This window comes from Periophthalmus magnuspinnatus, chromosome 18 (genome assembly GCF_009829125.3).
Source record: "Periophthalmus magnuspinnatus isolate fPerMag1 chromosome 18, fPerMag1.2.pri, whole genome shotgun sequence".
Lineage (NCBI taxonomy): Eukaryota > Metazoa > Chordata > Actinopteri > Gobiiformes > Gobiidae > Periophthalmus > Periophthalmus magnuspinnatus.
In genome coordinates this window covers 20,383,612-20,398,551 of record NC_047143.1, presented here as the reverse complement: position 1 = coordinate 20,398,551, position 14,940 = coordinate 20,383,612, and the positions used below count along the sequence as shown (strand labels likewise).

The 14,940-nt window shown below is 37.9% G+C and overlaps 2 protein-coding genes across 2 annotated transcripts in view; both read left to right on the top strand.

Moving 5' to 3' along the window:
• The window catches only part of adissp (adipose secreted signaling protein), a 200,473-nt gene that overhangs the window by 119,278 nt on the left and 66,255 nt on the right, over positions 1–14,940 (top strand). The window lies entirely within an intron of this gene.
• The window catches only part of LOC117386391 (zeta-sarcoglycan-like), a 70,541-nt gene that overhangs the window by 46,915 nt on the left and 8,686 nt on the right, over positions 1–14,940 (top strand). The window contains exons 5-6 of the mRNA XM_033983749.2: positions 5,420–5,542; positions 5,798–5,870. Coding sequence (XP_033839640.1) covers positions 5,420–5,542; positions 5,798–5,870 — 196 coding nt within the window. The remainder of the gene's footprint in view (positions 1–5,419; positions 5,543–5,797; positions 5,871–14,940) is intronic.

Here is a 14,940-nt window from a genome sequence, read left to right as displayed (position 1 = left end):
TAAAACAACATAAAAATGAAGAAAAGGAACAGACTTTGCTGTGAAAATGACATGAGAGTGGCACTTGCCAAGGTGAAGCCACGCGTTTCTGACCTGGTCTCTCAAACGCAACAGCAGAAGTCACATTGATTTGCAGTAAATATTCATTAGCGCAGGGGTCGGCAACCCCCGGCTATGCGTGGCTTGGGAAAATAAATTTCAAGTATTTAATTGAATTGTATTTTATTTGTGTTAGTTCTTTTTTATTGTAGTTTAAATTGGAAGATTATTGTGATCTTGAAATATTAAAATACAATATATTTACAATATATTTTCTTATTTTTCGTTGATCAAAATAAGCGTCACACTGCGGAACAATGTTAAAAACAAACACTGCTCACGCCTCACAGACACAGACACAGCTCACAGTCCTGATTTTCAGACGCTGTGCGCACAGGGGTCAGCAGCAGATGGATTTTCACCGATGTAAAACTGTCGCCCGTCCCTCATGACGTGCTAATATGCTTGTCCGTAGATGTATAATGAAAATCCTGAGAGGTGTTAGGCGTGTTCTATCAAAATGACCCATACATGAATTCAGTATACAAATAGTGGTTACATGACAATATTCAAAACTTCTATGATTTCAGTGTCAAAAGATATATATATGTAGATGTGATGCACCTAAGAAACTTTATTCAATCAATATGCATTCAATAATTTTGATATATGTATTTGTAATGCAACTCAGAAGCTTTATTATTTGTCATACCCTTCAGAGGAAATCGCCAAAGAAATCTATTTGATGTAGTGACAAGCACTGTTCCCTCTAAGCTGCGCGCGTACGCAATTGCGCACTGCTGACACGGTCTCCGCGCACAGAAAATCTGTGCTGAGCACAAAAAAGTCGAACCGGAGTTGAAAATAAAATAAGCACACAACAATTCATTCTGCGCTATTTTTCAGTGTGAGTCAGTGAGTGTGACCGGTGACTGCTGCTCCGGCCAATTATGTGATTCACAGACGTATTTGCGCATCTTAAAATTACGCGCGCATAATTGCGTAATTTTACGCACTGTTTTGTAGTAGTTTTGCGTATTAAACATGACGAAACGGACAAAAGAAAGGAAGTACGCGACCGAGGACACTGTGGATGTTTGTACAAGTTAAACTAGAGGCATCTGGGACCGGAGCGGTTCGTGGAACCGAGTGAAGATCTCATGGTGGACTCAGGAGCAGAGGACCTTATGTTTTGATGGACTGGATGCTGTTCCTGATCGGTAAGCGTGGTTTATTCTGCTATTGACTTAATTGTGGGTCAAATGTGTATTATGTGTAATTATTAGCATTAGCAAATGCCGATTCTTTTAATAAACCATTTAACTTGGATGGATGCGATGCAGCATGACCACAGTGCGCACATCTGATGTTGCTCACAGTGGTCCATGGGACCGCTCAGGGAGTTTGTGTGTTTGCTCAGACTCGTAAAAAATTTGAGGGAACATTGTACATAAGGTTAAAAATTTAAATAATTTCAGTGTACTAGTATTAAAAAAGGTCATGTCTTTGTAAAAAGGTATGTATGTAATTTGTTGTGAGTTCATGCATTGTCTTTAAACACAGTGATGTTAATGCACGATTCATTTTGTGCACCAGTAAAACATACATATGTGTTGAATTTGAAAATATATATATATATATATATATATATATATATATATATATATATATATATATATATATATATATATATATATATATTCTTCTTTTTTCAATAAACTAGGGTTCAGTGAATGTGCATATGAAACCGGTGGGGTTCAGTACCTCCAACAAGGTTAAGAACCACTGTTCTATAGGGAATGCAAAGCCATTTTAAACCCTCCCAGAGAATTGGTGCAGTGACTTTTGACTTGTTGGTCACATGAACATTGAACATTTGACACAAATCAACCTACTTTATATCACATTTTAGTGGTAAAACTTCATAAAAATTGAAATGAATGGGATTCCCACTTCACCAAAAGTACCACCACAAAGAAAAAGTATTTAAGTAGCATTTAGTGGCAAACGGGGGCGGAATAAGGTCAATATAATATTTCCCGGTGGAGGATTTGCCATCTGTTTGTTTCCATGGAGATGCTACACATGCATTTTTACTGTGTGCAGGGTTGCCTTTCTAACAATCTGACCTGTAACCTGGTGGTGGAGAAAGATAAGATAATGACATACTGTGAAACATTCCAGGCAAAGCAATAACATTTCCATGGAGACAAAGAGGTCTCAAGGAGACAGACCCTCCACCAGAAAAAGTTACTTAGTGCCCCTTTAAAGTAACTTAATTTTTATGGGTTAGGTTTTTATGATAGATTTTTAAAATAGGCAATATCTTTGCTCTTCAAAACCATCATGACGAGCCTAAGATCTCTGAACTTACTCATATACTCATTACAAGTTGATGGATGTTTAAATTAATGGGTTTAATCAAGATCTTTGACTTGTGGTGGTTTCGGCCAAACACAATATTTGAAGGCTTAATTAAAAGGCCAATGGATTCTGCTTATTATCATCAAGTTGAGCCATCAGTCAGGCCAAATTACTGCAGTCATTTACATGATTAATGACTACTGAAAGTAAACGGCTTTCATATTCGTATTAATAGCTATTGATCTCAACCAAGCAGAAGTTAGCAGCTGATTTCACGGTTTAGGACATGCGTGGCCTTCCTCTCAAAATGAGATCCTACATTTGTTGAAAGCGTATCGCTGAAATTGGTTGTCTTCATGTTCTACAGTTTCATGATGTAATAATCTCGGATGTAACTCTATGGGAGATCTTTGAAAGAAATATCCAAAATAAACATGCACAAATGTTGAACTTTATCATCAATTGTTTGGGATTAGTCCACAAACCCACAATATTAATCTCATGTCTTAAAGTTCTTCAACAGTCACACTTTTGGAGTTGAACACGGTACCACTTTTCGAACATAATATCAATAATTTGACATTGAACTTTGTGGCAGTTTTTGTTTCATGTAAGGCCCAGTAATGACAGAAATATTAACCATAAACCAAGTCAATAACTCTGCAATCTGACAGGACATTCCACCATAGAATTCTGACCAGGCCTCCAGCTCAGTTTTAAAGTATAGGGATCCTAGAATGTGATGTCCTGTGAACCCAGTATATTAAATGGGTGAGAATAATTACATTCCCTCGGCGTTGCAGAGTGTGGATTAATGGAGTTAAAACAGGGTAAAAGTTTTTGCACATCTGGAAAAATACCAAAGTCTAAGGAACTTGAATTAATATTCCTCACCAGCGGAACAGATTACTGATTTGTCTCCATCCTTTGTAAAAGCATGGCAGATCCAGCTCTGCTCGAGCCTTTCATTTGCGCAGCAAGCACTCCACACAGTATTTCACATTGCCAATAGCCTTACGTGCCCAAATGTGATAATGCCCATTTAGCGGAAACACAAACTTCCACAGAACTTCTTAGCCCAAAGTGGCAGAATAGTAATTACTTTTTTCCTATAAAAATGAATGCAATAAAGCCAGTGTCCAAAATGACCGGAGAGACCCCAAATATAGTTAAGGAAGTTCAGGAGTTCATTTTGTCGGTAATGAATTCTCCATCACAGATTTTATTTCACAGGTTAACCAAATAACATAAAGCCAACAAAAATCAAAAACCCAATTCCCCAAATAGTAAAATGCCTGACCTGATAAACTCAATCACAATACCACCATTAAAAAAAAGTATATATTTATTCTTTTTTGTTATCAATGCCTATAACTTGTTTTTTGCATATTAGTTACAGCCATTGTTTGTTGCTGTACTGATATGCCAGTTTCATTATGTCTCCATGGATTCAACCAAGCTGCTGAAAACATGTTTAATTAAATGTAGAAACTGTTCCCACACGGATGACCCCATTGGCCTGAAGTCAACTTATATTAGCATCAACAAATACTCTGCTACAACTCAAGACAAAGAAAACCTCCTTGCAATACTATTGAAATATGGGATGTTTAGGTTGTGTTCACACTCATGTCGGTATAAGGCTTTGGATAGAAATGGCTAAAACTGAACCGTGTATGTCAAGACACATGAAGTACATGCGCAAAAACAATGTAAAAAAGTAAACCAAAGAACCCAATAAACTGCCGGGTCACTACTGGTAAATACATTTATCACACTATAATATTAAAATTGTTTTGAATGAACTCTAACTTTACTATTTAGCATCTTAAAATCTCCATTGAAAATTCCCTGAGATACAATGGCACAATCCTGAGCACAATTTAGTCCTGATGCAAACTGACTGACATAATGAGGACTGTGCAATGAATGGAATGTGCAATATTTTATACGGTGCAATAATGGTACAATAATGGGAACTGTGCAATGAGTGTAGTGTGCAATTTTTATTCAGCCCTTTTGTGACCCCAGCCCTTGGGACAATGTATGGAAATGAGCCTTTGGCTATAATCTGGTGTGTTTACATTCATGTTATATCGTGTCTGTTTATTAACATGCATTGTCCCAATCAAATAAATAAAATAAAAAATAAGTACAACTGATTTGGGCCTGCTCTGGCCATGGTTTAGTCCTAGTCCTTAGTCCAGGTTTCGGTGTGTGCAAGTATAAATACACCTAGTTCCAAACTCTTACAACCCCATGTGCATGAGATGTAAAAATGTCATATTACCCAAGCAATATAGGCTACATTACTGAAGGACTAAACTGAGATAAAATCCACAACTAAACCTGGACTAGACTAGGACTGAGGTTGTTTCCACATGTTAGTGTGCTCTTTCGACCGACCCTAGTGCGCACTAGATTTACTTCTGTTTACGTAATTTTTGGTCAGTGTTGTTCACATCATTCACCCCAAACATGCACCATGACCCACGTGAGAGTCAAACATATTTCTATGACAATGTGCTTCAAACAGATAGACTATGCCGCATGTGCTCACTTCCTCTATACACAGTCGTTTTTTATTTCATCTGTGGCTAAACACACCATGAGGTCTGTAAAAAGTTTTTTGATGGACACGGAGACCCAGGCTCAGCTGTGCAGACAGATGCAGGAGGAGACTGTCGCTGATATTAAGTTGATCCAAATTGCCTCATCAGACGAACGTGTCAAGAAGCAGCTCTGCAGCACCCATTCACACAAATATAAATGATCTGAGCACTTTTTTGCCCAATTTCTAGCACTTTTACTTGCACCGTGGACTGCGTAAGCTGGCCCGAGGTCGGCCGTGTTCACACCGCACTTGGAACAAATGCTTTTTTATATCAAACTCACTAGTGGCAGTGTGAAAACAACCTCAGTCAAGTTTACATCACTGGGCTCAAACCAGGATCAAACCTGGAGAAGTGTGAACGCACCTTATTTGTGTCTGAATTTGAGCCCATGTCTTGAGCAGGAGCAGAGGCTGTGGAGGCTCAGTGTCAGAGACTAGAGGTGCGCAGCAGTGAAGGAGGAAGACTACTGTTTACTGCAGAGGAAGAGGAAGTCGTCATGACAACAGAGAAATTCACCATTACAGGTATGCAGGAACAGGGGTGTGGGCCCTACTAACTATGGATATATAGATGGATAGATGCATAGATAGATCGATAGACAGATAGACCGATAGATAGATAGATAGACAGATAGACAGATAGATAGAAAGAAAGAAAGAAAGATTGAATTGACTGACCTTATTCCATTGCAACTCTTCCATCTGAGGAGACATTAGATGAAGTTTGAGTTTAGCAAGTAAAAGTTAACCCAAGTCTCCCGCTGGTTTAATGTGTTTCAGGCTCTGAAGGAGCCGTTTTTGGTCATTCAGTGGAAACCCCCTTAATCCTGGCCAAGTCCGCAGAAGACCTCAAGTAAGTTCATTATCACCCACTTTAAAGAAACCCATTAAAGCTTAATGCTCTGTGTTCATATCTTTTCACATTAGCATCGGGCTCTTTATAAAACCAAGATAAATGTAGCATAGCATATCAAAGTTCAGCCTTAAGAGAGAAAAGAGCAGCAGGAGCCATTATTCACCAGTATCCTTATTCTCAAGCACCCTCGTGTCTACTCAAGTGCCGCTGCTCCTGCAATTTACAAACCAAACTCGCCTATTATTTCAATTTAACACCCCAAGAGTGACTTAATGTGTTAGTTATACTCTGAAATGGGCTAAAGTGAGAGGCTAAATATTGAGATGCATATCAGTCAGGTCCATTGGTGTGCATGCACTATTATAAGCAGAGCGGTTTGTTGTCCTGAAGGGAAGCCGCGATCAAAGTTGGCAGAAAAGCAGTGTTCTGGCAGCTAATTCGCAGGCAGTGAGGCGAATACAGATAAGAGGGGCTACAGAGCAAACATATACCCACTGCACTGGGGGCTATAGGTTAAAGGGAACATTTTTGGAGCCTCTAAAGTGGGACTAAACACCTTAGCTCTACTGACACAACCACATTTCAATTAAAGCAGCTTACTTGGGCTGTACCTGGAAGACTTAAGGGGAAATTGAGGAAAGAGGAGAGGCAGGGCTGGATATATGAGGAACAGTGTGATTGGTCTAACAGGTATCCACATTGCAAACTCAAGTAGTCCTGTGTGATGTCACATAGTACTTGAAATTGCAGTGGTCATTGGATGCAGCACACAAATGTACCTAGTTTGCGCTAAAATCACCCAAAAAGGCACTGGGAACAGTAGACAATACTTAGTAGCAAAAAAGTGATCTAGTGTTTAGTTCTACTTTAAGTTCATGTTTTTCCATCATCAAACACATCTGGAGTTGTATTTTGCTTTACTCACAGTTGATGCAAAATAGCTCACATGACATTTCACATCTTAGGATAGTCCTTACTGTAAACAACTAGTGTCTGTTCATTTCCAGTGTACTGAAGTGTTACTTCAACTTCAACTCTTTATTAATTTCCCAGCCTTAGCTAAAAAAAACACCAAAAAAAACACTGGCATTTATAGTTTATTTAAAAGACCAATGACGGTTGGAACAAAAGATTTTTTTCACATCCTGAGACTGAGAAGATGGTATTTGTGATAGGTGATATAGATTGATAAAATGGTGGAGCCAGTGAAATCCAGCCATTGAAGGCTAACAAGATGGTTTTGTGGTAAACCAAATCTTAGCTAATGTTTTCAAGTGTGCCATTTACTCCTTAAGAATATTTCATTCAGTTAATTTGAAAAAAAAAAAAAAAATCGGATAAGGGTTATAAAATTAAATCTATTTTAGTGCTAACTATTTAAGCATTGCCTTCTGGATCAAATCTATTCAACATTCATTTCTATGTGAACTGTACAGTAAAAATAATAATAACTTTCCAGAATGAGAAAAAGTTCCTTTCTGTTTTTCCAACTTTTCATTTACACAGTGATAATTCCTATTGAATTAAATATCCTTTTTCAGTTTGTACCATCCTACACAATGATATCATCACGCACACATCTGAAAAATATAATATAAACTGTTTGGACAATTGTCTCAGGAATCAGGAGTAAACAAAAATCTGTCAGTATTTAGTGTTTAGCTCCTAATTACAGTAATAGTGCTGTGGCGGTGCGAATCGACTTGATACAAGATCAGATAGTTTCTTTTTAGCAGTGCGTCTTTACTGTTTTTCGTCCTTGATCAACAAAAGCTGAGCGCACATTGACAAACTGTTTTGGTCTCCCTCTGCTCGTGTGGCATAACAATTCATGTGGAGTTGTAATAGGCACGTATTATCACAAACACTATTGCTTTTGCTGCTATTGAAAAACACTCATTCTATTCATTCAGTTTCTGCTTTTTATGACTGTACACGGGCAGAGTGGTTGTACAGTGGAAAAAAACATCAACAAAAAGTTACAGAGTGTACCTTTAAGCTATGTCATTGTTGTTGTGTCACCTAAACCTAAAGTTGAAACAGAAGTATTGAGCTTTGAATCCAATCACTTCTACATTTATCACAAACCAAGTGCTTCAAATAAAAGTGATTCATCAAACAACAAAGTCAAGCCTTTAGCTGACAACGCTTCAGTGAAGGATAAGATAAAACATTTTTGACTGCCAATTTAATTTTAGCTTTGGTTAAAATGAAATAAGAAGAGCAATACTCGATTTGAGTAGTTTTGATTATAGATTGAATTGCCTTTATGACATGGAATGTAATTTATTTCGAGACATTTCTGGGTGGTTACAGAATATTTGACCTTTAAATAAGCACATTCATCTGCTATTGATGTAACTTACAATGTCCTCACTCTGGTTTATCCTGATATAGACTTGGTTTGGTCTAGTCCTGATTTAGTCCTGATATAATTTAAGTGTTTAGGTTTTGAGTTTAGTCGCGGTTTAGTCCCAATATTGACTGTGAACTAGACCTGGTTTAATCCCAGTCTAGTCCAGGTTTAGTCCAGGTTTAGTTTCATTTAGTCATAAATGAATGTGACGTTTGTCTAAATGTGAATGCAGTCTTAAAAATGAAAAACTGTACAATTTTATTTGAAACATCTTGCAGTTTAAACATATAAATCACTTACCTTATAGATTCTGAGCATCTTAAATATTCAAAACAATGAGTTTATAAGTGGTTTTCACAAGTTTCAGAGGCCAGAGCTGAGTTTTGTCCTCACAGTAATGCTAACAACAACTAGCATGCTAACCGTGCACTGATTCTCAAGCAAAAAAGTTAAAGTAAAGTTAGAGGTAGGACATATTTTGACCTCAAGAGCTGCTTATACAATATATCTGTACTAGGACAAGACACATTTTGGTCAAAGACATGGAAAAAATCGAGTACAGGCCATTTAACTCAAAACTACTGACAGTGAAATTAAAATCCCAAATTCAAATAATTGTAACCAACAGAAATTCATGTTTTTGCAGTGTAGTTTTCCTCAAATGCAGTAGTGGATATAATTAAATGTTGACTGTAGTTGTGTGGGCTTTGGAGGAGGAGTGATGATGACAAAGCAAAGCTCCTGTGTGCTCAGTCAAAGCGTAGCGGGACAAGTGCAGATGCTTCAAAGTCAGGCAGGCTCTCTGGTGGCCATCTTTGATTTTCTCCCCTCTTCTTCTCTAGATTATTGTTATCGTGCCAAGAAGACAGAAGCTCAAAGCCACCTAGATTTAAACTTTGGAATTGGCATGGTTTACTGACGACAGGTGGAGATTGGTCTACTCAGGGAGGGTGGATGTGGAGGACTCAAAACCCAAGTGGAGGTGGGGAGAGTAGCCAAAAAATATACTCAAGTAAGAGTGCTGTTACATCACTAAATCTTAGTCAACGAGGAATAGAAGTAGGCACTAGAAAACCAGTGCAAGAAGTAAAATTGTATCATAGTAAAGGTACTATTACTTAAAAGTGCACTATGTAACTTTTCTGCTGTTCTCCATGGAAATGCTTTGCTTGGAATGTTTCACAGTAAAGCATTAAAGTTAGAAGACAAGCAGGTGTCGCCACTAGGCCAAAGTGCAGGTCAAATGAGAATTAAGCTCATTCAGGACTAAACAAGGACTAAACCAGGGCCAAAACAGAGTTAAACCAGAACTAAACCAAGACCAAACCAGGATTAAACCAGGACCAAACCAGAACTAAACCAGGACCAAACTAGGACTAAACCGGGGCCAAACCAGGACCATATCAGGACCAAACCAGGACTAAGCCAGAACTAAAACTGGACCAAACCAGGATTAAACCAAGTCTAAACCAGGATCAAACCAGGACTAAACCAATTCTAAACCAGGACTAAACCAGAACTACACCAGGATCAAAGCAGGACTAAACCAGGACTAAACCAGGACTAAACCAGGACTAAACCAGGACTAAATCGAGGCCAAACCAGGACCATATCAGGACTACATCAGGGCTAAACCAGTACCAAACCAGGGCCAAACCGGGACCATATCAGGACCAAGACAGGACCAAACCAGGACCAAACCGGGACCATATCAGGACCAAACCAGGACTAAACCTGGACCAAATCAGGACTAAACCAGGTCTAAACCAGGACCAAACCAGGACTAAACCAGAACTAAACCAGGACCAAAGCAGGACTAAACCAAGACTAAGCCAGGACCAAACCAGGACTAGGCCAAATTGCAGGTCAGATCTCTGAACCTCACTCACTGTAAGGATACATGTTTTCAGGACAGTCTAACATCATAGTGTGGAATATTCCAGTTACATAGTGCACATTTAATTCATAAAATGTTGTATTTTCAAAGGATAGTCCACAAAAGGAAAAAGAAAACTGAAATTATACCTCAAGGAGCAGTGCAAGAAACACAAATCTTCATCGTTTAACACTTTGAACATAAAGCTTTACACTTGTAGACACTCACAGTGGGAAGTAATGGAAACTTGGCTGCTGTTACACTGGAAATCATATTACTTAAGTAGGAATAAACGTAAGATGCTAGAAAACTACTGCAAGTAAAATTGTATTAAAAAGTACTACCAACAGTCCAAATTATGGCATCATTTTAAAATATGAATCTCAAGGTGTTACTGGGACAAGGGTAAGAACTGACAATTTATATTTTTGGAAGTAAAATCCTGTGTTACAGTGTATGACATCATGTTCGTGATGAATTCGTGTCATCAATCAATGAGCTATTCTGGAGCACTCAATGTCAAAGGTTTTTACTGTATGTTACAAGTGTGTTTAAAAGAACTAGTTCAAAATTGGTTCTACTCTTTGTGCATAGAAATTAGGATTAGAGTTTTTTTAAGAACTAAAATGGGAATTAAGATCATTCTGAACTAAACCAGGACTAAAACAGAGTTAAATTAGAACTAAACCAAGACCAAACCAGGACTAAACCAGGACCAAACCAGGACTAAACTGGGGCTAAACCGGGACCATATCAGGACCAAACCAGGACCAAGCCAGAACAAACCCTGGACCAAACCAGGACTAAACCAAGTCTAAACGAGAACTAAACCAAAACTAAACCTGGACCAAACCAGGAATAAACCAATTCTAAACCAGAACTAAACCAAAACTAAACCAGGACCAAAGCAGGACTAAACGAGGACCAAACCAGAGCCAAACCAGGACCAAACCAGGACCAAACCAGGACCAAACCGGGACCAATATCAGGAACAATATCAGGAACAAGCCAGAATTAAACCAGGACCAAACCAGGGCCAAACCGGGGCCAAACCAGGACCAAACCGGGACCAATATCAGGACTAAACCAGGACCAAGCCAGAACTAAACCTGGACCAAACCAGGACTAAACCAAGTCTAAACCAGGACCAAACCAGGACTAAACCAGAACTAAATCAGAACCAAAGCAGGACTAAACCAAGACTAAACCAGGGCTAGACAAGCCCTCAATTTAAATCAGGGCTCAAAGTAAAGGCTGTCTTCACTGTACTACTATAGATAGACTTTCCACATTTTGACGTTGCCGTAGCGATTAACAAATTCACACAAAGGCAACAAAATGTCACCTTTAATTTGGAGCTGAAACCTATGAATACATCAGAGACTTAAACCATTAGGAAACAACATTAAGATAAATTTAATTCTCATTGTGAATTAGCAGACCTGTGTGTGAGGCTGTTTCATTTTTCATTTTTAAAACAAATAATATTTATATGCACGGCCTAATCCTTATGAGTTTGGGCTTATAAAACAAATATCGTTTGTGTTTGCATAGTGAACATTCTTCATTTTGCAGTAGCAGGTTAAGCAGAGGTGAGACGAGACACCATCACCGTTAAGACTTATTATAATGTCTTGGAAATGTAGAAGCATTTGACAAAAATGTAATGAATAAATTGGGTTGAGATAAAAAGGCCATTTGTTGAATGGGCCGACACAGTGCTGTTATTCATTACATTGCACTGTGCAAATTTACCAGGCTTTTCCAATTCAAATACACCTGCCAGCAGCCTGAGAGGTGATAATGTCGCAGTGTGACTAAAGCTGCTTCCAGACATAAAGATTGGCTTCACTAAAACACACAAACCACTACATCATTTGTCTGGAATAAAGTAATCATTGTGTTACATCTGAATTTCTGCAGTTCAATTTGAAATGGCAGGTTATATCTTCCATTTAGGGTAGAACACATTTAGTTCACATTATATATATTCCTAGAGAGAGAACAAGAAACATATTGAATAGACACATCATGAATTAAAAGCCCTGTGTTCAATTTTTCCTTGTATTTGAACAAAACTGGTCTTGCCCCAGTACAGATATTTCGTTTAAACAGCTCTTGAGGTCAAAATATGTTCACTGTGCACTGTCAGAAAAAAGCTGTTTATTGTCCGATAAGCAGGAAGTGCACGTTAGCATGCTAGTTATTGTTAGTTGTTAGTTTTATCTGACAGCAAAACTCAATCCTCCATGAACGCTCGCATTGATCACAGGCACCTGAAAATGTGTTGTTTAAATTAATTTTGGGGTTTTTTCCTGACTTTTCATACAATCTTAAACTTATCAGGCTGCGTTTGTTAATGTGTGTCACCACGGTAACCGATAAACATTCTTCCACTGATATAAATGCAGCCCGCCCCCCAGCGTGATGTCAATTGTAATCCGTCTGTGTGCGTGTTTGAAAGCTGACTATGTCCCTGAAACCATCTCTCTGTCTCGTCACATTTGAGTTTTGTCATTTCCTGCCCTGAGTTCACATTTTTATTACCTCCATCTTGGCTGTTGTCGTCTGCTGTCCAGCCTTTCACCTTGTCTCCGCACACAATGTCGGTTTGCCTCATTTTTGAGTTTGTCTGTCCTCTAACGCCCCCTACGTCTAGAGACAGAGATGCGGAGATTACAACACACCCACAAGGAAATTGGCCTGTGAATTTGTATATCCAGGATCCATTAACATAAGCTACATATGTTTACATGCACGTCGGAAATCTGATCATTATCTCATTTCTGGAGTTATTATTGAAATGTTGCATCTGAGGTATCGCTTTGGTAACAACTATACTATAATTTGTCTTAATAACACATGAACAAAGACTTAATTCATAATGAACAAATAGTTTATTAAGAATGGTGAATTAATACCCTAACCCTAACCTCTTACTAGCCCTGTAGCCTAACCCCGATAGCATATTTTGACGTAAATATAGACAATAAACAGTAATATTGTTTATAAATCATCGCCTAAAAACAATTTTAATTATCCAAAATGTAAAAAAAACAAAACAAAAAAACACATAAGTAGTTAGTGTCTATAATTTGTGAAAAGTTCATAATTCCACCTTGTACAGAAAAATAACTAAATATTTCCCACTAGTACAAAGAAAAGCCTACTCCTTACCTTAACTGTAACTCTTTAATTACGTAACCCGGAATCATTCGTAATCTTCTAATTACTGAGTTATCTGATTATTCCTTGATTTACACTGCTCTAATTGTCACAAAAGACCCCGAGAAAAAATGACGAAAGACGACTCGGTAGCGCCACCTCAAACTTTGATTTTCATGGGGCCAATGGGAGCCTTGTCATGAACCCACACAGCCAGAAATTTCACGCCTGAGTTTGAGCATATGTGTCATCTGCGTTATGATATTATTTTAGGCTCTGTGCTAAAATGGTAGATTGATGCACAGTGGTGTTCTATCACATTTTGTCACATAGGTTTGCCTGCCTCAGATCTTACTCATGAAAGAAAGATGCATTGTTCTACTGCAAAAAGAATACAAATGTCATCTTTAGATACAGCTATCATGGGTTTCAATGCAGCATTTGAGGGACTTTTTTCCCCATTAAAAGAGATAATATAAATAGTACACATATTTCCGTGGCTTTAATAACTCATGGCTCTTTTAAACATGCTTTTGGCCACCTGGGGATAATTATTTTACAATATTTAATTTAAAATAGAACAATGCTGCTAAAAACGGCGCAGATGTTAGGAAATTCACCTGCGACTCAACAATCCTGGCAAAATGCAAACATAGCATTTTGAGTGCTCAGAGAAGACAGTTTTGGATTAATGAGTTGGTACAGTACATAACTTACTAGACTTGGCATGTCACTGGCCTGATTCCATGAAAATAGAGAGTTAAAACCATACTTCTGAACCTTCTAGATGTTTTATGCCATACTGTAGAATATTACAGCCAAAGGAACAAGCTTTTCAATGGAAACAAGCAAAAAAAAAAAAAGGATTTTAGTCTATTTTTGGTTGAAAAGTAACCTACTGGCTTTAATTGAATTGTTTTAGGATTTTTAAAAATGTATAATATTCAACCACCCTACAAGAATTCAGAAGAGTTCTCAAAAACCTAAACAGACTACACTGAATAGAGCCATCTCCAGTTTAGCCCACGGCCCCTCCTCTCCTCTCTGTCCCCTTGTAAGAGGCGCTAATGTCTCCACACGACTGACAACTTCATTAAGGAGATAAGGCAGGACAACTCTCCCTCAGACCAGTGGCTGTGAGCTCTCTGCCACTGAATTGGGTTGGACTGAGATGAAACTATAGCTGCATTACACTGTCTGGGTTTGGCAATCATGGAGGAAAAGATGGCTTAATATAATCAAGTTGGTAAACAAAAACTTTCTTATTGAAATAGTATAGTCGCTTTAAATCTAAATGAGTACTGACGATGAGCACTGCCATGTTTTGTTTCACAGTGGTATATTCATGGGTTTCAGAATGATGTTAAACTAGGGCGGTTGCCATGGCAAGCAATGATTTAAAACAAACTTTTGTATCTTTGGAATGAGAAAATGTTGCGTATAACAAGAAGCTGAAAATCTATGAATAGGCTACATTAACCGGACCAAGGATGTTTTAGTTCAGGGATAAATGCATTTTATTATAAAAAAAAAAAAAACAAACCACACACACCATTGCTCATATTATCATTTAAAGCTACCATCTGCAAGTTTATTTTATTTTATTTTATTTTTTTATTTTATTTATTTTTATTTATTTTATTTATTTTTATTTATTTATCTATTTATCT